At 37.7% G+C, this 23,161-nt stretch overlaps 2 protein-coding genes across 6 annotated transcripts; both read right to left on the bottom strand.

The window, feature by feature from the left end:
* Positions 1–2,066: 2,066 nt before the first annotated feature.
* LOC109857689 lies at positions 2,067–10,860 on the bottom strand. Of its 5 annotated transcripts, none has more exons than XM_020434261.1 (6): positions 10,780–10,860; positions 8,240–8,406; positions 7,623–7,840; positions 7,428–7,502; positions 7,016–7,277; positions 2,067–6,374 (listed from the first exon to the last, which is right to left on the bottom strand). In XM_020434261.1, exons 2-6 carry the CDS (start codon positions 8,397–8,399, stop codon positions 6,259–6,261), a joined length of 831 nt encoding a protein of 276 aa, XP_020289850.1. In that variant the 5' UTR covers positions 8,400–8,406; positions 10,780–10,860; the 3' UTR covers positions 2,067–6,258. The 5 variants fall into 5 exon arrangements, with proteins under 5 accessions (XP_020289850.1, XP_020289846.1, XP_020289847.1 ...); XM_020434257.1 differs by lacking the exon at positions 10,780–10,860 and adding an exon at positions 8,735–10,772; XM_020434258.1 differs by lacking the exon at positions 10,780–10,860 and adding an exon at positions 8,735–10,772 and having other exon boundaries at positions 7,016–7,250.
* A 2,559-nt stretch (positions 10,861–13,419) lies between these two features.
* LOC109857687 (PWWP domain-containing protein 2A-like) lies at positions 13,420–22,827 on the bottom strand. Its single transcript, XM_020434254.1, has 7 exons — positions 22,652–22,827; positions 17,045–17,366; positions 16,536–16,767; positions 15,711–16,404; positions 15,127–15,628; positions 14,901–15,035; positions 13,420–14,795 (listed from the first exon to the last, which is right to left on the bottom strand). The coding sequence occupies exons 1-7, from the start codon at positions 22,810–22,812 to the stop codon at positions 14,649–14,651; spliced, it is 2,193 nt and encodes a 730-aa protein (XP_020289843.1). The 5' UTR covers positions 22,813–22,827; the 3' UTR covers positions 13,420–14,648.
* Between the last annotated feature and the right edge of the window lie 334 nt (positions 22,828–23,161).

Here is a 23,161-nt window from a genome sequence, read left to right as displayed (position 1 = left end):
TTTAGCTATTGCCTGGATAAATTGTCACCTATCTAGACGATTTTAGCTATTGCCTGGATAAATTGTCACCTATCTAGACGATTTTAGCTATTGCCTGGATAACTATTCACCTATCTAGACGATTTTAGCTATTCCCTGGATAACATTATTTTATCTAGACGATTTTATCTTTTATCTAGATAACATTATCTTATCTAGACGATTTTATCTATTATCTAGATAATAATATCGTATTTAGATAATATTGTTTTTTCTAAATAAAAGTATCTTATCCAGAGAATATCATCTATATAAAAAAGTATCTTATTTAAATAAAATTATTTAGATATTTTTATCTTATTTAGATTATCTTTTTTATAATACATTATTTAGATAAAAGTATCTTATCTAGATAAAATTATCTATATACTTTTATATTATTTAGATTCTTTTATTTTATTTATATAATAGTATTTAGATCAGATACTTTTATGTAAATAAGATAAAAGTTAAAAGTAATAAAAAGCAATTTTATCTTGTAGCAAATAAATTTTTTAAGATTAAATTATCTTGTTTAAGATAAAATCATTTTTTTTAATTAGATAAGATAATTATCTAGGTAAGACAATATTATTTTGATGAGATAATTATTTAAATAAGATAATTTTGTTTATTTTATTTTGTAATATTCTCTAGATAAGAAAATAATATCTATATCAGTCCCTTTTATGTAGATAAGATTATAGTTTAAAAATATGATTTTATCTCTTAACAAAATTATCTGTTTAAAGATGAAGTCATTTTTGTAAAATAAAATCACCTTTTTTAAGATAAAATTGTTTTATTTAAGATAAAATCATCTTTCCTAACATAAAATTATTTTATTTAAGATAAAATCATCATATTGAAAAGAAAAGTATTTTATTTAAATAATGTTATTTTTTGTAAGATAGAATGGTCTTAGGTACAAAAAAGTTTTCTTAAAGATTGTGTGCCGTTGGACACACTTTTGCATAACACATTACGCATAAAGGCCCTCACACATAAAAGTACTTAAAGGGCTTGCTAGAATAAGATATTAGTAATAAATGAGTACTCCTAATCAAAAAAGTGACTAATCACATTTGATTATTCTTCTGTCATTTGATTATGATTGGTCAATTTTTTGCTTTTGACTTCTGATTTATTACTAATATCTTATTGGCTGCGGTTTGTTTTATGCTTCAGCGCATATTTATGTATGGTATACGTGATATATACTACAGATAAATGCGCGATTAATCAGTAAACGGACCGCGGTTATTGTAGAAGGCCCTATATTCTTGTTCAGTCATGAAAAATTAAATATCATGATTAGCAACTAAAATTTGAGATTGGAGATTCGAGATCTGAGAGCTGAATTTTGAGTTTGGAGACGAGATCTAAGATTTGAGAAACGACTATAAATTTGGACCTAAGATTTGAGAAACGACTATGAATGCAGACCTTAATCAGAGAATGCTTGAGAGCGCATTTCGTCATTTTGTGTTGACGCCCGCAAGCGCCACAATGTACGCGTGTTGTGCGCGCGAATTACACGCACAAACTTTCAATAAATAAAAATACTATTTTACCGATTGATTTGGTTTCTGTTCCGCGCGCGCGGTTATCTCTCGCGATTCGATATTTCGAGAATCGAAATATCTCGCGTCCTCGATATCGGCGGGCACGGGCAGTCGTGACGAACGCGCGACGCGAAGCGGAATTGTTTCTCGCGATTTTTATCGTCTCGCGCGCGCTAATATCTGTAGTCCACGCGAGTATTACGAAGCAAATCGAGCGTTTGCGTGACACCTAATTAGACACTCGGTAATGAACGCTGATGAACGAGTGTTTGGCCGATTTAGGTAAAATTCTCTATTTGCGAGTTACAAAATGGCGGACGCTTGAAGAACTTATTTTGAATTGTCCCGGTATTTTTCGCGATCTTATTACACGGAGCGTGATCTGCTATAGTAAATAATCGAGGTAAGATTGTAAGGTAATAAATTACACAATGTAGATATATATATATATATATATATATATATATATTACAGTAACACAAATATATTTCATTTTTATTTGAAAACAATAAACACCTACAGAGAGGACGCGACCGCAAACGCATACTTTGCGAGTTTTCTGTGTGTGTGTTTGTGTGTGTGTGTGTGTATGTGTATGTGCGTGTGTGTATGTTGGACAGTTTCTGTTTCTTCGATACAATTGTTTGATTGATGTTAGCAATGCGATTTTTTTCGGTCGTAGGAACAAATGGCGAAACATGTTATATACGCAAGAGAAATTTTCGCGAAGAAGCTTGGTACAACAAAAAAAAAGTATCTCTCCTAATGATTTATTTCTAACTATATGCTAAGAAATGTTCTTCTCCTCGAACGTACTCCAGTCTTTTCTGTGGTTTTGTTTTTCGAAATTTGTATTTTTTTTTGTTTTTTATTTCCACTTTTCTCACATATATGACCGAGATGATTGCGAGGTCACACGAGGTGTTCCAATTACATTTCTTGGTTTTACTTCCTCTATTGGTGTTTGCATCATCAGAAATATCTGGATATATCGTTAACGACGACGAAATTGCGAAAACAAGATAAACGAAAACGTTGTGCTAAATGTGGTAGATAATATTATTTGTGCGTGAAACTCTTTCTCCGATAAACACATGCGCGGCTTTTTATGAAACTCGAAGTTTCGCGAAATATATTTCGATACAAATACTGTTTGTGTGTTTCATCAGTAGCAGCATGAATCAATAAAGTCTCGATGAGTACATGAATGTTTTTTCTTTTTTTTTTTTGTAGGCCGTTGCATCGTGACAAGATAATCTTATCTTGCGACATTTGGCTGTGGAAAGGTGTTTGCTACCGGAATACTTGTATGTTCTCAAGTAGGGATCTCCAACATTCCCGCGAGATATTGCTGATATACGTATCGGACTCTCGTTATCTCGGTACAATACACACTTTGGTGACGTAGTTCGTTGATTGTTACGAGTCACGCGGATCGTCTGAAAAAAAAAAAAAATCTATTCGCAGATCCTTTATGCGACCATTTTTTTTTTTTTTCGATACCGAGAATTTTGGTTCCGAGTTGTTGTTTCAAAGGAAAGAGAAAACGACACTAAGTCTGAGATTTCGTTACATCGCAAGCAAAAACCCCAAGCTGCACATCCCTACGTACAAGATCACATTAAATTCGCGATCTAGATCTTCTCGCTCGCTTTTTGTAAGCGCGACTTGTGTACATTGCGACAAAAAATAAGCTTTATATAAAATGATGTCTGACGCATCAGTGTCCCCAAACGCTTCTCACAAACACGTTCTCTCGAGTGAACATGTGGAATCTGTGTTTGTCACACTTGACTAATTAGATTAATTAAATCTCTCTACCGTTTTTACATTACTCCCGTCGTTTATCTTGCTTTTACGGTCTCGCTTTCGGACTAACGTTTGTACATGAGTGTACATGTGTGTGTGTGTGTGTGTGCATACACATACGCATGTATCGTATACGCACACAACCACACATGTATGTATGTACGACCTAAGTACCAAGTACGATATAATTAATTTCAATTCCCAATAGACGCGACAGTCTATTGGACTCTAAAAGTCTCGGTGTGAGTAAACTTTCTAGCTACAATCTCTACTACAGTTTCTCCAAAGTTTTTCGTATAAAACCCTGCTAAAGTTACATCGATTGTTTCCGTTGGGGCTGCTGCTGGGGTGGCCCAGAATTGCGAACATTTGAGATACTTTTTCGACGAGAGTAAAATAATAGTCTCGTTATTTTTTAAACTCGCATCTTTTCGCCTTTAAAACGAATTCGAAATTTGTTCTAAAGATTAATTTATATGACGTTTATACATATATATTTTTTTTATATGAGTAATTACACGTGTGAATTACGTACGAATTTCGTACCAATAATTTTTAATGGGTGTTTGGCTCTCGACAAATAGAATTTCAAATGAACAGAATTCTGTGTTCGCGTTTGAGAGAGAAGCTGGTGGCCACCCGTTCACACTGTTTTTCTTCAAACGTATTCGAAAATTTGTATCAAACATCTCTCTCGACAAACCTGCAGAAGAGAAACTGACGAGCTCTAAGGACAATTGCTCCAATGAACAATTTTTTTTTTTTGTTTCTTATACGCTCTGTCGCTTACAGGAAGCTTGAATTATTCTTACGACGACGCGCAACATACCATAAATAATTTCACCGAAATGTTTAGTCTCGAAACACGCGTAGCAATGAGTTCGAAATCTGCGAAATCAGCAAAAAATGTCAATTGACTTGACACCGTTCTACCAGCAGAGTTAATTGACATTTTAAGTGAAACAATTTGATTATAAATTCATTCACTTAATTGTTTAATAGTTAAACATTATTTTATACACACTGTCTTGGAAGAACTTTTACAAATAATCGAAGAGAAAAGAGAGAGAGAAAGCACGTCAGATTCCATTTAAACGTACCCATATGTTCCTCACACAAAAAATTGATCTTTCCTCAAAAAGAGAAAACTAAAAAAGAAACGTTTCGTTGAAAGTTCATTGACGGCGTTTTTTTTTTTATCATAAAAAAAAAAATTACTTTCAGTATGTCGCAAGTAAATCGTTATCAATAAGTTTGTCCACACTGCTGTGTTCTATAAAAAAGATCTTATATATATATAACTATTTTGTTTATTTATCTATCAGGAATTGGTTAATTAAGGCCTGTACATTTGGCAAAACGTCAGCGTTAAACTTGTATGTTGTTCTGGAAGTTATTACTACCTTTGCGTATATCGTTTTTTTTTTTTTTTTACTGTAAATTAAATTACTTCTTTTTTGAAATTATTTTCAAAAAAATGAGTCTGACATGAGCGCGGAAAATTTTTGTTTGATTGTGCATTCTAGCGTTTCTTCGTGCTCAAATTTATCAAAAGATATATAAATGTAAGTAGACACTTTTTGTCAACAGAAAAAAAAAAGAAACATTTCTGACAGTTCGACATCGAAATAATTTGCGATTTGTTATAATTATGATTTTCAATAATGCAAAAGACAGTTTTATACAAGTATAAAATATTTCTGAAACATCTCTCTCTACACGAAATAGACATTTAAACTGCATGAATAATTAATAGACATGTGCATCAACAATAACTATTAACAACAAATTTTGATATCACTATCACCTATATGAGAGAATTGTAATAATAATAATCATAATAATAATAATAATTTTTTAATACGCGTCATGCGTGCGCTCTAACGATCATTGCACAACGATATATTGCTCCCTTCGAGACAAAAATCTCAAAGACATTCCAAATTATACAAAAGTTAAAGCTTTTGAAAACTTAATGTATATTAAATATTTCTCTAAAAATTCTCCCAGCTGACGATTTAAATATCTTTGTTAATTAGTAATAATTATATATATATATATATATATATATGTATATATATAAATATATATATATGTATATATAGAATAGTGCAATATATCTCAAATCTCTTGTAAACTAGCACATACAAGAGATGTTTCACATATCTCTAAATTCTTTAAATCTTTCATTCTCAAAAAGTTAAACGTAAACACTTCTCTCTTCCGGATTATTCATATATACGCTTGTGTCATTCTCATTATTAAACGTCAATCAAGCTCGTCAATTAAAATTTGTTTAAATCATACATATAAAAGTGTCATATTTTTGCAGCTAAAAACATTTACAAAATTGAATTTAGTAAATTATTGAACTTTCGCACGCAAGTGCTTTCTTTTTTGTTAAATTCAATCAATCAATTTTTAATAAAATTATTGTTTGTTTTCGTCGGAATTTGCTTCGCAAGAGAAAATCGCGCTTGAAAATCAGGCACATTGCTCTTTAAAGTATTATCTCAATTGCTCCGAGTTCTTCCTCGTCACATCTCATCTCGAGTGTTTCAAGCTTCAATTCTTTCGATCGAGTGTCAAAACACACCCCATCTCAGTATTCAATAGTTTCCTCATTCTTCTTCTTTTTGTTTTTTTTTTTTTAGTAAACTTCCTAACGAGGACAAATCTCTCTCACAGACAATTGCAGATGGAGGCAATCGATCGTCAACTTCGTCTCCTCAGAGGAAAGAAACCCTCTCGACCTTGAACTCTCGTCGAACAATCACCATTCTTCGAAAGACGCTCTTGGGCGAGATTTGAGAGTCGATATCTTTCGATGAGAAAAAACCATTAATCAAGATCCGAGGAGCCGTTTTTACTCGTTCGACATGAGCTGCACGTTGTCGTCGGCCGATCGATGAAGCCGTCGAACTTCCGACAGCGTGCGTATCGGCGTCGGATGTAGTAACGAGAACGTATGGGAATGTCGATCTGTAAGTAAACGGTGGATCTTAAAATCGATGTGAAAACTGTATACGGTCTTCGTTAATTATGACAAACATTAGTTGCATATTTGTTATATTTATACATATTTATACATAAATTATTCAGTGAGTGTGTTTTGTCGATTGCTTACTTAGGAACCGTATTTTCGAGGTAAAAATAGGAGAAGAGTATATAGAGTACATGTGTATATGAGAGAGAGAGAGAGAAAGATCGCTAGAGTCCGTAAGTGCAATGTCAAGGTCGAGACGTAAGTGTCTCTCTCGCAAATGGATCGATTTGCCGACGCTCTGATCTATATTTCCGCGGTACGTGGTGTACACGGCATCAGCATAATTTTATCTAGATATGCAGAAAATTTCTCGTGTCGTTTTGATGGAAATCGATTTCATTTCCATAAACACGTACACCTTCCTGCATAATTTACAATGATTCCAATCGCATGCGAACACACACGCGCGCGCGTACACACACACACACACACACACACACACACAATCACTTTTGCGAGTACAAAATCTTTTAGGTGGACATATATCAAAGCTCTTTTTTGTTCGATCTTCATTATTAATTGCACTAGTAAGTAATTAATTTACTAATTAACTCTTTTTGCGTTGGATCACTCTCACCTCTGATATCCGACGGCTCGCTCTTGGATAGCTCCTGCTCGATGCTGCGATGCGAGGGTGTTTTCAACGGGCTCTTAACGGGCAAAACCGCGTCGTTCTTCGCCGACGAGATGACAGTTTGATCCTGTTGTGGAAATTGAAAGGCCGTGGAATTGGGCCACGATGCCGGAGGTGGGCTGCGTACCAGATGCTCGTGCACCTGCGCCAATGTCAGAGGATCCGCGTCACCCAATTCCTGTGTGTGAAAAACACGCACGTGCAGCTGCAGTTTTTTGTGGAAAATCAATTTGATTCGTCAAACAAATTTTTCGCCTCGACTCTATCAAATTTCGAGTCAAATAATTAGCAAAAAAATCGATCTACTTCGCCTATCTTTTAAAATTTGTTAGGATATTTTTTCTTTTTTTTTTACCTGCGACATTAGAATCGCGTCGTCAGATTCAGACTCCTCGATCGATTCCACGAGACTCTCCCGACTTGCCAGAACCTGAATAATTCGACAATTAATTTTATAATCGCGCAGATTGTTATTTATATAATTGATATAATTTTTCGATACGCAAAGAATGTGATAATAAATAATCGCGGGTTTTTCCCCCTCCCAAACCTGTAAAAAAGGATTATCCTGTCGGCTCAATCTGAGCGCTTCCATGTCCTGATCGATGTTCCGTGTTCTACCGGGTGTTAAGGTCAGAATTGAGTGCGAAGGGGACGGCTGACACGAGACAACAACGTCCACCGCTGTCACGCTCAATGTCGAGGGAATTCGCGACATCGTATTGTCATTTTCCGAACCGCTGCGACGACACGCGGTAGTGATAATAGCTGCAAGCAATATCGCTTGTGTTATCGATCACGTGTGCGCGTTGTTTTAAGTGCTTTTGTTAAAAGCCGTTGTACGCAGAATAGCGTACAAGATCAATCAATTACGTATCGCATTAAAATTTCTCGAAACTGAAGTATGCGTCATTGGTTGTACAAACTATTATCTAGTTAAACTATTATCTAGCGTTATATATAATTTTTTTTTATTACTGGTAGAAATTCGTTGCGTGTAAACTTTTTCAATTTTTTAAACAAAACAATTAAGAGCGAATAAAACGACAAAGAGATTTTCGCAGATTATCGCAGAGTGTGTTGTCAAAAGTTCTATCTACATCTTTTACGAATGAAAAAGAATTGAGACACGAAAAAAAAACAAAATCAATTTGTTTGATGTCTTACCGGGAGCTTCCACTCTGGGCGCGGGTTCCATCTCTTCGTCCTCGTTAATCTTCATTCCTGCTATCAGCTTTCTCGACTTGAACAAATTCGTGAGGAAAGCCGCGCCTTTGCGCTTCACTCGATCATATCTATGCGCGCTCTCGGACGATACGTGTATCATAATTCGCCTGAAAATGCAACACAGCGGAAATTATTACAATTGTTACCGCGGTGTATAATAATCCGCAATTATGAATACACAAATTGGACGACATTCCTGAACGACACAAGCGTATGATTAATTCGTTCAAGAGAAGTAATTGCGATAATAGCGCGTAAAGTGTGAATAACATACATATGTATAAATTTATTGTTATTGCATAAAAGTTTGTAATTACCTCAATTACACATCTGTGCGTATGTGTGCGTGTGTGCGTGTGTGTGTTAAAAGTAAAAAAGTTGCGCAGAGATTTTTGCTAAGCTAAGCAAACTGCAGGGGCTTTTTCATAAACTTACTGCAGTAGTAACACGCGTGTTTGGATCGGCAGCAAATAAGCGAGGAACTTAAGGCAGAAATTTTCCATCGGGGGATTAATTTGCATATTGTTTGTGCGGAGCAAATTAGGCACGGTGATATTGCTCGAAGAGATGATCGCGGGATGCACAAATGATGCGGCAAATTGTAATACAACAACGAGAAACACGATCAGTGAAACTGTACAAGCGCTGACTTACGCCACTTTTTAACCCTTTTAATCGTCGCTGCTAAGCGAATCCCATAATGCGAGCGAGCATCGCTCCTTGGATTTTCAATCGGAAAATGCGGATTTCTTTCTATTCGCGAACGAACAACAGACAAGGGATAAAACAACTGTGCGACAAGCGAGACGTGCGATGGCACACCGGCGAGCGCGAAACTTTTGTAATCGGCATTTACAAATCGGATTTTGCAACTAATGACGGAATTTGCAACCCGCACAGCAGCATACTGCCAACTGCAGTTACGGAGGGTGTGCACCTGCTCTCCTCCTGTGCAGGAGTGCGCGCAGCTGCAGTTTTCAGCCAATGTACGGAGCTTGCGCGCGAAAGGGGTGAGAGCGAGAAAGGACAAGCACAGTCCGAAAAAAGATGAGGACGGCAAAAGTGTCTCAAAGAGCGTCGTGAGAATTGACGTTATTTCCCGCTTACACTCGGAGCATCTTCATGACCCATATCTCCTCTGTTTGCTTGATGTTTAAGAGATGACGTAAAAACGACGATGCGAGAAGAGACCAAATTTATATTGCACCATATATATACACACGCACGAACTTTCGAGACTGCGTTCAGGGTTTTGATCGTGCGATATCAATAAATATGTTCGTGCAGTTGAATATTATTTTATTTGCAATTATTTTTTCAATTAGTATCGAAGTACGAATGCACTTGCGGAAAAAAACGGCAAAACTGCTTTTTCGTCGTTTTTCCGATGTTGCAAAAATTTTGAAGATTTTTATTTTCCAAAAAAATTGTTTTTACATAATTTTTACATATCTGTAGTCTTTAATTAGAGAGTTTTCATAAAGAAAACCGACGAAATACTTTCTGCTAATACTCGGAAGAGATTAGGGGTTTAATGATTTATCTTGTTTTCGGAAATCTCGAGATAGTTTCTTGTCTATACAGGGTGGTGCAAGAAAAGCGTAGAGTAGTACTTTTCCAGGAGTACGTCGCGTCGTGTCCCATACGATCGATCGTACGCACGGGATTCTGTTATACAAGCTGAATAGTGTACAGCTGAGAGTGTACGCTCGTCGCAACAATAAGTTGCTCGTGATGCAAAATCAGTACATAAAAAACTAAATAAAAATCGAAGCAAACTATCAAGCAGTAACAACACACAAACACACACATGCTTAAACTGCAAAGTGTACGATTGCACACGACCAGTTTTTATATATCTATATAGACGCGAACACGTTAATCACAAGGTCAGCAAGTATATTCTAAATATCTACATGTAAATATTTACATGTAAATTTATCTTATATTAAATAGTGAACTCACTACTACAATTTCAACGAAACATTTCGCAATACGAGCAAGTTGACAATAAAATATGTCATTACTTGTATAATCGTATTTTTCTCATTTCCGTTCGATACAATGCAACCAACACGTTCGAAAATCGCACATTAAAGTCTTATTAAAAAAAAAAAAAAAGATAATATTGCGGTTTACCTGTGGTTTTAAATTATTTTTGAGACGTAACATAGTTGAGGAGAAAAACGCAGCTGATCAATTTAATCAAAGTTCGAGTCAACGTAATTTATGAAAATTATATATTCGACCGAGGAAGGGTGAAACCTCTTCTTCACTTTAATGCTTATAGCAAAACCGAAGATGTATAGCACGACGAATAATTGACGACAATTATTCTAACGTTCATTCGTAAACACTGCGGTTATTGTACAGTCCTCCCCTTCGTGGATTTTACGATTCGCCAGTTCGACAAGAGATCAAACTGAACTCGACAGGTGCTTTTTCGATATTCACATCTTCGAATTGATTGCTGAATTTACCTGATGTCTCGCGCAACATCTGCCGGCGACGCATCTTCGTTTCCGCGACGCGGAACGGTCGGCGCCGCGACTTATCGCGACGCCAACAATGCTGGGTGCGGCGTACGAAAGAGGGTTGGCGACCGGCGACCCCGCGGTTCTACGTCGGAAAATCAAAGGAAGCTGGCCTGATCGCCGACACGTGCGCGCGCATCCGCGTGCCCTGTCGGGGAAGGTAATTCCCCTCGTCGAAATTCGCCAATTCCGCTGAGTATCCAAATATTCCGGAAATCAGACGTATTCCCATGGGAACGACGTTTTCGCGCCCCTCTTTATTGCACGAATCAATGGTCGCGCCGAGAACTAGTTCGGTCAACGATCAATTCACTCAATTAACGAATTGATACGTTGATCACCGATGTGATAAATCATCTCATGAAAAAAAAAAAAAAAAAAAAACACCTAATCGCGAATCAGGTCCCTGCGTATTTTCCACGTATAATTTACACACAGTTGGAAAGGGAGAGATGTTAAGTATAATAAACTATAATATAGGATAGATATAAAGTATAATAAAAAGAAGAGAAAAATTTTTTTTTTTTTGAGGTAGATATGATTTATTTAAACCATTTGCTTACCTGGAAAGTTCGGCAAATCACAACATTACTGTTTTTTTTTTTCGCAAAATTAACATTCAATTGTGATTCCTAAATCAACGCGCTAACTGCACAGTGCGTGAAACCAACATTCGGTCTAGCAGAATTACGAGTGTTTTTTTTTTCTTCCGTCACATGCGTAAATATTATTTATACTATACTTCAATCACGACGGAGAAAAAATTAAATATAACAAAAAGCAGTCTGGGCGCTCGAATTGCGTCAAGGCGCCTCGTAAGTACGGATAACAAAGTTTTTCTGGATTTTACACGAACGAATCTTAACGGAATATAAGAAAATGCAAAAATTATAAAATTCATTCCCCCATCTTGCACGACGAATTAGCATCATTTCATCAGGTTTTGTTTACCGAGACAGTAAAAATTGCGCTAATTATATATATAATCGACGATATTACAATCTATCCTCATATACTTACAGCAAACAAAATCGGCAACACTCGAGACTCCGCAACAATGATAAGAGGAATAATGATAACTATACTAATAATAATCATAATTGTAATAATCGTTATCGATAACGATATGTTAGCGTAATCCACGTATAAACACAGCGACACATCGAGAAAAAACATTTGTTTATATTAGAAATCAATTCATATTCATGTATATAACGTACATATATATATATATATATATAATATATATGTATATACATATGTATATATATAAAAATATATATTGTACGCATATATAATATATATATATACACATATATATATGACATTTGCAAAAAAATCACAGTTACTTAAATTATCTTCTCCTCTCACATTCTTATTCACACAATCGTCTTTCTCTCTCACTCCGTCTCTCTCTTATACATTTTGTTTCTTGCACAACTACAGTTCTCACAGTAAAAAACATGTCGCGATCGATTTCATAGGACTTTTCGTGGTCATCATCTCATCGCAGGATTCGCAATTGCAAAATGTTTCTTTCGCACAATTAATTAAAAATATTTCGTTTTCTAAGCTCGTCTAATTTAATATAAAAGTAAAGAACGTTCGAAAAATGTTTTTCGCAGTAGCGTTTAGGTTCAAAATCAAAATTTTTCTTTCTTTGATAATAAACTGACGTGCAAGAGAGAGTGTATCTGTACGCATACATGTGTGAATTTTAATTCTTTTAATATAGTTCCTCTTCCTCTATCTCTCTCTCACACGCAATCAAGTAATTATAGAAAAAGATCGTGTGTCCAGGCAGTGGCACAACATTGAAGTAACAATAATCAGGATTTCTTAAGTACTATTTTACTTGTATTTGTCTGTAATCCACGATATCGAGTTAAAGCCTTTAACGTTTTTTTTATTTTTATTATTATTTTTTTTTTATATTATTTTTTCCATTTACTTCGCGAGAACACAATTCAGAGTTTTGCTAGTCAATAGTAAGAATAGAAAACCTATAGATTTCACGTGATATCTTGATTGTTTTTAAAACGTTCTCTACGGAACTACAATGATGAAAAATCTTTTTTGCCACATTGTATATTCTCTCTTCCGTTAGGAAACTCTCTGCTTCCGAGTAGTTAATTATAGTTCTTTAGGAATCGAAAAGGTTCATCCCATGCTAAGTATAAAGTCGCTCTACAATTGTCGTTGCTCGAAGATCAAACAATCAAACGTTTAATTACACGGCAGTGTTGGCACAAAGCGTAAACATTGTCTGTCTTTGACGGAAAAATAAAAAACTTTCCGCTATTAAATACAGTCCCTAAGCACACACGCGCAGCACGTCCGTCCGCGGTCGTATCCGCGACTTTGATGCCCCGACGGCAGCCATCAAAAATAATTTTGTGTGAATTAATGTCGATCATTTATACACGTGATCCTTCAAAAGTTCAAGTCATTTCTTCGCGGAGGAAAATGCCATAAATAAAACTTTGAAAAAAATAAAAAATGTAGATATACATATATATATATATATATATATAATATGTATATAAATTACACACACACATATTTTTCGTATATGTTATACACATGTGTGTGTTCTTTTTGTATTGCATATATATGTGTGTATATATATATATATACACACACATATATGTAATAAGCGCATACTTATTCGTAACAAGTAACAATAATTGTAATCACTTATTATAAATTATATAATTTGCAAATAAATTATAAATTTCCGAGATAGAGTCTGCGCAAGATTTCAGATAATTACTTATTAATTTTGGATAATAATTACGAGCAACATCGCTTGAGACATGTTTGATAGATCAATCAACGTAAAAAAAAAAAAAAAGAAAAACCAAAACAAAACACCAAACACCTTTCTCACAACGGGTGTTTGCGATTAGTATATAAAGATACGTAGAGTAAAATTTTTTACGCGCGCTACCCCATCCGCTTGACAAGCCAAGGACAGAAAAGCCAGTGATGATGGCAGTAAACGTTCGCGATTCAAATCGCTGGAAATCAGTTAATCGCTCTCAAACGTTTGCTGTTTTTTCGAAAAGAAGAAAATATCTAAAATATGTTGATATCATCTTTGTGATGTGAAATTCAAGAGATTATTCTGCGCGTAGAGCATGAAACACAAAAAGTTTTGGAAATAAATTTAAGAGTTAATAATATTTTTTTAACAAAAGTAAAATAACTTTTATCATATGCATATTTGGCAAATATCAAACATGTCGAATAATCGACATGTTAATAATCGAGTTTGCCGATGCGACTGGTTCCGAGCGATTTTTAGCGAGATAAATGGCTGACAAAACATCGATCAGTAACTATGTCATTAGCGTTAAGTGGTATGTACAAAATTTGTATATTACACGACAATTCTGATCCGTCATTAATTCAAGCGCTCAAAGAAAGTTCAAGTCAACATTAGCTACCCACATGACATTATCTCTTTGAGTAAGTTCCATTTAATATTACACAGACAATAATTAATATAAAAAATGTATAAAAATCGACTGTTGAAACGTTCAAGAAAGATTAAAAGATCAGGATAAAACATGTTCATGAATTATTAAGTCGTAAACTAAGTTCTCTCGGTTGTTTTCAAGAAAAATTCATGAAAAAATGTACATATAAAAAGATTTGAATAAAAAATAGTGTAAATAAGAATGTTGTTAAAAAATGCATGGTATAAAGAAGTATAGGAAGATGTTATCAAATAGAGTCTTTCTGCAAGCGCTTTAATTATCTCGACAACGGATATTCGGCAGTAAAGGAATGGTTGCAGGAGAAACTTCCCTTTAGGAGAGGACATTGACCTCACGGGGTGAACCGCAGACATTCAATACGCTGCTGGTTGAATTAGGCGTGATCTGACTTCGAGCCTCATTCTGGGCCTGTCGTATCGCCTCTTTGTACGGGCCGCGCTTCTTTTTATTGTACCGTGTCTACAATAAAATTAGTATTTTTTGTTATTATTTGAAACTGTTTTGTAAATTTGTGTTATTCAGTTTGGAATAATACGCATTGTTGTATCATTTCAACGAGTGTACCTTGAAAGTCTCTAGGAAAGGACTCAACTGGTCGCAGGACATAAGCGAGCTCGTTGATGATCCGTACCAAGCCACGTGAGCCTGAGGACCGGACGAGGTACCGTCTTCCTTGCAAGACACCGTGATGCTTAGGACCTTTAAGTTAAAAAAATCGAAATAAAAATTAAGTATATAAAATAATTTAATTCTCGAGTAACATGATTTTTCGAAACTGCTTGTTGCTCACCTTGCCGGGCCACCAAGGAAAACCGTGAATTTTGCCCCAAACAACATCACCCACGTCCATTCGTCTGCCGTTGGCCGTGAGACAGTGCGCAACCGGCGTGGCGGCTAGACGCATGACCAGAGGATGGGATTGATGCGGCGGGAAATCTGGCGTAGTTTCCACTTCCGGCTCGTGTTCGCTCAGCTCGTCGCTACTACCGCCGGAACTCTTGCAACCGGAGGATGCGTTGCTCACGGGATAGTCAGAGCGTGCGTATGCGTTTGTGTTTAGCCTCTTCAGTGATATCGACAGCTTCTGTTTCAGACACTGCTCCTTGATAGCTCGGTAATCTTGCTCCTGTTGTTGCTCCGTGGAGACCAGACAGGGCTGTTCGGACTGCACTTGCTCCTGCTGTTCCTGCTGCTGCTGACTCTTGTGCTTTCGGCCCTCCTTGTGTTTCTTTTTATGCTTTACCTTGTGTTTCCGACGGTGATAGGAGAGCGAATCGTACGTGGTGTTGTATCTAAATAAAATGAAACAACAGATATATTTTATTCATTGACACATTGCAACAATCAAGATATTTTTTCACAATTATTCTTTACCTTGGGGATCCGTTGCAAGGTGATCTCACTGGTGAGACTCCGCCTAACATCTTTCTCCTAGCCTCTTTCTTAGCTTTCTTCAGAGCTCGTTTCGCTGCTTTCGCGCTAGCGTCCTTTACCACGCCGCCTTGCTTCTGAGGATCCACCTGTTCTTGTCCGTCTTCCTCACCTTCGTAATCGTTGTCGAAAGATCTGGTTAACTCCAAGGGATCTCTCTCCTGCTGGGCATCGTCGGCGTCGTCGGTCTCTTGCTCGTACGCGTCGGGATCTTGAAGTTTCGCGGGTATTTTGAGAACCGTTCCTTCGCCTTGCGCGCCATACGATATTTTGATCACCGGTGTTGTTCTAGCGGTTCTTGTAGGATCTTCGAATACCGATTCGTCCCAAAGATCTTCCATCGAGCCTACCGAGCGCTTCTTTCTGGGCACTCTACCGGTTCTTAGTTTCATTGTCGAGTCCGCGGCCGCAAAAGTCTTTTTGTCTTCTTCTTCGGGCACTTTTGCGCTCTCCACCGACGAACTGCTCAGTCTCCTTGGCATGGCACAGTAAGCCGTCGAGGAATTGCTATCGCAATCAGCGGTGGACTCCACCCGCTCCTGCGACGATGTCAGCGTGTTCCTCTGAACAGATGAATCTTCATCGTTCGTAACAGACCAGTACGACGATTGCGTGTTTGTCGAACTCTTTACCTTCTCTGGAATATACAATCGTCCGATATTTAATATGAAACAAAAACTTTTTACTTCCACATAAGAAGATGCGCAGTAACAATTTTGCCATTAAAAAGTTCGTAGAAAAATGTGATACAAGCAAAGAATAAAATACCATATAATTGGCCTTGCATCGCGTTGCTAATCTCGTTAGGTTGCAGTCTCGACAGTTTTGGGATCAGGGACGCTCCCAGCTTCGACGAATCGGAACTCGAGGTCATGGTTTTCGTCGTCGCTTGATTGGCGGCTGAGTTCTCCGTTCCATATTGCGAAAGCAATGTCCGTTGACTTTTCTGCGGTTGCTGGCCGCAGCGCCGATCGCTTCTTCTCGTGGGAATCGACGCCAACTGATAAAATCGCAAAGAAATCTCGTTATTTTCTCGCTTTTGCCATAACATAACTTGATATATTCCCATATCCAAGAATCGTAACATTACCGAAAAGAAACACCTGTTTTTAAAAGTCGCTTATCTATTTCTAAAACGTCTTATCAGAAGACCTTCGACTTGTAATCCACGTTATCACGCCCAATGATATCAAAAATTTACGACTTTGAATTTTTCTTCAAAGATTTTTTAAACTTCTTTATTATTAGAATAAAACTTCGAATGTGCCAACCATTACCTGCGATTGCGATTGTTGCTGAACCTCTTCATGTTTCCGTTTTCTACTGACGTCGACGTTCTCGCTGTTCTCGTTGCAAATCGAGCGACACTTGCTGCAGAGCACTTGGCGGGGTCTCAATCTTACCGTAGGTCTTGCATTCTTATATCTGGCAGGTGGATTGATATTTCTGCGCAAATCGATTTTGGGCACGATGGCGGCCGCCGATAACGACGCGTTTCTCCGCTCCTGGAAGTAGCTGAAGCGTGCTGCGATTGTTGCTAGCTTGTCGCCGTCAGGATCCGGCACCGGTTCCGGGGGCTGAACACCACAGGGAAGGCCTCTGTGACAAAACACGAATGTACAGAACATTACAATATAGCCAATATTAATTTTATCATTATGCCTTAATTGTGCCATCTAATTGTTCAAAATATGTTATTTTACGTCTCTACTGTTTCAAATATTTCTCACTTGATAGTTTGAGTCTAATATGATGAGAAAACGTTGCATCTTGCTTCAATATTTACTTAACTAAATTTTTTATGCGTTTGTTTGTTTATTTGCTTTTCTAATCGTCTTCTTTTTTTCTTCCTGCATTTTTGCGTTGCTTCAAAAAATTGTTTCTCGCAGAGGTCTCATTTGTATCTCGCTTTGTTTTTTTATACGTAATTTATAACAGCGTAGTTTGACTTTTATTAACTTTTCCTGTTTTTTTTTTGTTTCAGAAGAGGTACACAAATTGGCATACATGTATTTTTATAAAAACACTGTGACAATTACGCGTATATTGTCATTTATCTTCACAATGTTCGTCGGAGTCTATCTTCGGAGATTTTTTTTTTTTTTTTCTACTTAATTCAAGTTTCCCAAAAATCTTGTCAAAAGCGCGTTGAACGAAGACTATGTCTTCGTAACAGCAATCATCGCGAAATGAGAATGTCTAGGCGAAAGATTGGGCAACGCTTTCGAGAGTGCTTCGTTGGCTTCTCGTGCACCGACACAACGCGGCCATGTCATGGTATTGATTCGTGAGAAGCGTACAATGAGCGACAACCTCTGACGGTATATCCATTAATATTTTCTGGGGTGCCGATACTCGCTCGAAATTTCGAGCCAGTCGAAGATGTGCGAGGAGAAGAAAAATGGCCGCGAGAAAGGGATATCGGTCAATCAGCAAAGAAACGGCTGTGACGTGTGAAAAAATGAATGGAATAAAAAAAGTGATAAATTCGCGCTGATCTTTACCAAGCTTAGAGTTAGAAATTTGCAGCGCAAAAATCCTACGTCACAGGTCTTGCGAGTTTGTACTTTTTTTGGGGGGGGGTATTGTGATTTCGAAAGATCATTCTTTCAATTTTTGAAATTCCAACTGACTCGTTTCTACCAGACATCTTTTCCTGAAATGTTTAATTGAACTTAAAAATTTACATACGTAATATACAAGCTTTAATTGACATTACGAAAGACGTTGATAGGTCATTAAGATTCTATATTTGAAATGTAGTTAAATTTCAATTTGTTTTTCTCCTCCAACGTTCTCTCTCGCTATTCTCTCAATCATCTCATTAAAAACACAACTGTAACAACAAGGCTCATTTCTTAAGTTAATAAACCAGTCAGTTAACGTGAACGATATACGTGCTGTTTCTCCGCTTTGTGTTCACGCACACATCCGCACTTTCGACCCGCAAACGGTGGTGTTCCCAGAGACGTCGACGATATTCCCTTTGTTCCTGACGAACACGAGACCACTATATTAGGGGTTCTCAGTCTTGGACCGTACACGCGATAGTGCTGCAGCACAGCTGAAACGCGTTTTGGCTCCGCAAGTTGAGAGGATCAATAAATACTATTCTTCGGTCTAATAAACTCACGTCCTTGAACTGTCATCTATTAATTTGGACGTCGATATGAAAGTAATCTCTCTTAATTGCGGGGTTTTAACGACGATGTCTATTTAAGCTTTTATGTCTAAGTCAGCTTAAAGATTAACAAAAGAGAAGAAGCTTTAAAAACCTAACACACACAGCTACAAGAATTAACAATCTTATCACTACTTTTAATCAACTTGACTCTTCTTTAGTCGAGTGAAACTCTATTTAAGAATTTATACACTATTTTAGAATTCATATTCGGTTAGAATGTGTTTCACAGTCAATTGAGTCAATTAGAGGCCGGTTTAAATTAGATAATAATGTTTGATTTGAGAAAAACTTTTTCAGAGAACGTAATTTTGCTTGAGAAATGTATATTCGAGGTTTCTGAGATTTTTCTTAGAAAGATGAAAAGAAGACAGGAAAGAACGCAAAGTTAATCCCTCTCGTATATTATTCTCGCATGGAAATCAAATTTTCGTTTTTTTACTCGCAAAGTCGACGATTCTGATGTGTGTGTTCGAAGTTTTCTATAATTAAATAACATTGCATCAAATTAGAGAGAAATAAAAGGAAAAAATACACGATGGGAGAGATAATGAGAACCTCTGTACCATACCGTCGTGCACAACGTGACACAAGCCAGGTCTGGTTGGTCGGTGGCCCCGACTAGCATTCAGGGCCGTAAGCAGAAATCTTGTCTGCTTTACTTTGTCTATTTTTTTTCTTTTTTTTTTCTATATCTGTAAAATTTCATAATATCTTACATACAGATCGTGTAATGTGATTATAAAGCGTATGCAAAAAGAATGAGAGAATCCAATTACAATAATGAACAGGGAACGTATAATATGCGTGTGTGTAGACATGTGTATTATCTCTAAATTCTCTTATGTAAGTATACTGGTTGCGTACAACGACGAATATGAGGGAAATAATTGTAACGACGAGAACGCAACGGACGGTTTTAAATGTACGTTAACACATTTGAATTTTTTTTTCCCCCAGATGAGATTCTCGTCGCAGTTTTTGCGACAACAGACACGCATATGCAATATTACCGATGAAGTTAGCTCCTCCGATTGCAATTCTGTCGGTGGTTGCCGCGATTCTCCGACCCGAGGCGGCCAATGGCCGAGCCCGAGACTTGAGCAAGAAAACCGAGGGCGCGGGGTAAGAAAACGGGCAACAGCTGTTCGACCACAGCGAAGAGCACAGCTCTGGGTTCACGGGGCAGAGCCAACCCCGGCTGTGCGATGTGTGTGCGCTTAAGGAAAGAAAAAAAAAAACCCGCCGCCCGGACAAGAAAAAGCAGCTATATCGTCACGACCAAAAACTGCTACTCGAATTTAACGAAATATGATCGCGCGAATAGACAGACACTCGTAATTGACCGTCGCAAAAGCCGATGCTAAAAAATATTTGAAATCTCGTCAAAATTAAAACCCATCAATAATTTGAAGGGTTCGACCGAAGTGAACGATCACAAAAAAAAAAAAAAAAAAAAAAAAAAAAAACTGACGACTGCACGTACCTAAATGATGACAAAAGAGAAATTAATTGACTGGCCGAAAAGTAGTAGCGATAGTTTTTTCAATCAATAGAATTTTAGATGTTAGTAGTTTTGGATATTATCTCTCTCTCTCTTTCTCTTTTGCGTATGTGTATGTATATAAACTCGATTTATAAAATAGTGAGTAAATTCAGTTCGAAAACTTTTCAATTTTTCTGTCATTGTGCGTAAGAGCTCGTCTTTATCAAAACTTTCCGATTGATCAAAGGCTGCGTAACGTTATTCAATCAGTTCCAACGCTGTACTTTGATTTCCCAATAATCAAAATGACTACTTTCATATCAGAGAAATCAGCAGCGACTGTATCGACAAAGGTGACGTTGACTGTGTGTGTGTGCGAGCGTATGAGTCATCACCGAAGTCTTCTTAGTACATACTGGGCGTTTACAAAAATTTTCCTCTCTCCTCTCCTTTTAGTTTTATCTCCAAATTTACTCATTTACGAAATTTTCTCTCACTTGTACTTCAAATAACTTTAATTACTTCAATTGCTTTCTGTTATTACACATATGACACAGACTAAATTTTACATAATAACGTCATGCGTGTCCTCGCCCATTGATTCCGCACAAAAACTGTTTTTCAAAAAATAATCTGATTTGCTACTTAAACATGACAATGTCGCGCGAATTGAAAGAGTCGACAATAATTCACTGCAACGAGGAACATTCATCGAAGAATCAACGATCTTCGATCGAGCAAGGTGTAAATACAAATACATAATATGCATATGTAAATGGTAAAAAAGACGGAAGAGTGGAAGACAAGATATTCCTTTTCGCCGACAACTGCGACGCGAGGTGAAATTTTTATGTAAAATTTAAAGAAAAATCCGGAAACGCCGAATTCCTTCCGTACGCGAATTCTCTCGTCCAAGAATTTGCGAAATTTTTATCGAAGCAATATTATCGCGAAGCTTTCGAAAATCCGAGTTTCGTAGAGAAAACGTTTTCTTTGCGTGCGAGCTTGTAAAACAAAAAAAAAAGCGACGGGCCGTCGCGCGCCGTCGGATGACGTTACGTGCGTCGTCACACTGATCATCGACGGCGCGTTTTGTCATTAACTTTTGCATCGTCAAAAATTTTGATTGTTTTCCCAATTGTTCGCCATTTGCGTATCTAAAACACATTTGCGTACACACACGTTCTTATCTCTAAACGTCTAGACATGGATATAATTTACGGTCTCTGAAACACAAGATCGGGAACAAGAGCAAAACGGAAGAGATGTGATAATTCCTCAAGAAAATATAATATCGCCCTCAAATATGATTATTCTTAAACTCGTGGGACACATCGTGTGTGTTCTAAAATAAGTACCGAGAGACAAAGAGAAGGAAACAACAACCTACGCGCAAGAAGAGACAGAAAAGAGCCTAGTCATTAATATCTGTTCCGCCGAACGCGCTTCTCCGCGCTCCGTCTTGTTGCGGTCGCTTCATTTCTGATGATGAAAAAAAAAAAAACGCATCAAAAAAACGTTCTATAAATTTATTATCGAGATCCTTCACGCGCGTGTCGGAACGCACATTTCTTTTTAGGAAGTTTCCACGCGTCCGTTCGAGATAGATTCAGAAGCAAGTTGAGAAATTTCAACTCCGTCAAAGATCTCACATGAAATGAAGCGAAAATTTCTCAACTTTGGAGATCATCCTTTTCGAAATCGACCGAATGTGTGCGCGAAGGCGCACACACGCTTTGTTTCAAGATCTTTCAAACGTCGGAGAGAAACTATCAAGATCTAAGAACTTTTTTCCACCTCATCCCAATTCATTGGAGAAACTGCGATCCGATGAAAATTTGATTTTCCAAGGACGAGCATTCATTGCGTTCATTATCTTCCGTGAAACTTGATCTCGTCGATTGAATAAAGGATCATCGGATTGATGAATCAGCCAGTGTCTACGTGAGCGCTCCGTTGAAATCTAGCCGTCGGAAACCTCTCCGAGCTTTTGTGATCCAAGTCTAAGAACACTTTTGGGATCTTTTCCAAAAGCAACAAAAGTGAAAGTAATCTAGCCATTGATCCTGGACGGGGTGATCTTAACAATTTAAGGAGCAAAATAAAATGTGAAAAAAAAAGAAGAAGACAAGTCATGACACGAGGTCTCTCCTTCATCACATTCTCTCTCTCTTTCTCTCTATGTGTGTGTGTCCCTTTTCTCTTTCTCTTCCTTACCTCTTAGTGGCGTCGAGGAGAGCACCTTGGAAGCACTTGGCACCGTGGACAAAGGACACCACGAGGATGTCGGACAGCGCAGTTTCGACGGTCACGAGGATCTTGTCACCCGTGGTGAACGCGAGGTGCGCGGACGGGGCTTCCGCCGCCGCGGCCGCCATCTTGCCTCGAGTTTAGAGTTTATTGCGAGCGAGCGTGCAAACGAGCCAAAGCTGATGGTGTGTGGTGTGATTTGGTGTATGGTACGGGCCTTTGCCACCGCTCCGCTCCGCTACGATCAGAGCCGAGCGCGAGCGCAAGGAGCGGCTCCTCGTCTCGTATCGCCGTCGGGTTTCGTGTGCGCCGCGCCGCGACGCACCGCCCCCTTTGTTCCCCCGTCTTTTTCCCTTTTTCAGTATTTCCGTCTCTCTCCAGCTCGGCCCAAGCCGGATGACGCGAGGAACGACAGCGTGGCCGTGTGTGCGCGACGGTGGCCGCGTGAGAAGCGGCGGGCGGCGAAGCTCTAACGTC

The sequence above is a fragment of the Pseudomyrmex gracilis genome, unplaced genomic scaffold, assembly GCF_002006095.1.
Source record: "Pseudomyrmex gracilis isolate BER0280 unplaced genomic scaffold, ASM200609v1 scaffold_168, whole genome shotgun sequence".
NCBI classification, from domain to species: domain Eukaryota; kingdom Metazoa; phylum Arthropoda; class Insecta; order Hymenoptera; family Formicidae; genus Pseudomyrmex; species Pseudomyrmex gracilis.
Note: the sequence above shows the minus strand (reverse complement) of the source record. Positions and strands in the feature narration are given on the sequence as shown.

What these genes read in the sequence shown, in the direction of transcription:
- LOC109857689 (XM_020434257.1), bottom strand. Translation starts at nt 8,820, where the DNA reads ATGCAAATTAATCCCCCGATGGAAAATTTCTGCCTTAAGTTCCTCGCT. An exon ending in ACACGCGTGTTACTACTGCA is followed by an intron (nt 8,407 to 8,734) that starts GTAAGTTTATGA and finishes TTGCATTTTCAG; the next exon opens with GCGAATTATGATACACGTAT. An exon ending in CGAGCCGTCGGATATCAGAG is followed by an intron (nt 6,375 to 7,015) that starts GTGAGAGTGATC and finishes GTTTACTTACAG; the next exon opens with ATCGACATTCCCATACGTTC.
- LOC109857687 (XM_020434254.1), bottom strand. Translation starts at nt 22,812, where the DNA reads ATGGCGGCCGCGGCGGCGGAAGCCCCGTCCGCGCACCTCGCGTTCACC. An exon ending in CCTTGCAACGGATCCCCAAG is followed by an intron (nt 15,629 to 15,710) that starts GTAAAGAATAAT and finishes CATTTTATTTAG; the next exon opens with ATACAACACCACGTACGATT. An exon ending in CTTTCCTAGAGACTTTCAAG is followed by an intron (nt 14,796 to 14,900) that starts GTACACTCGTTG and finishes ATTTTATTGTAG; the next exon opens with ACACGGTACAATAAAAAGAA.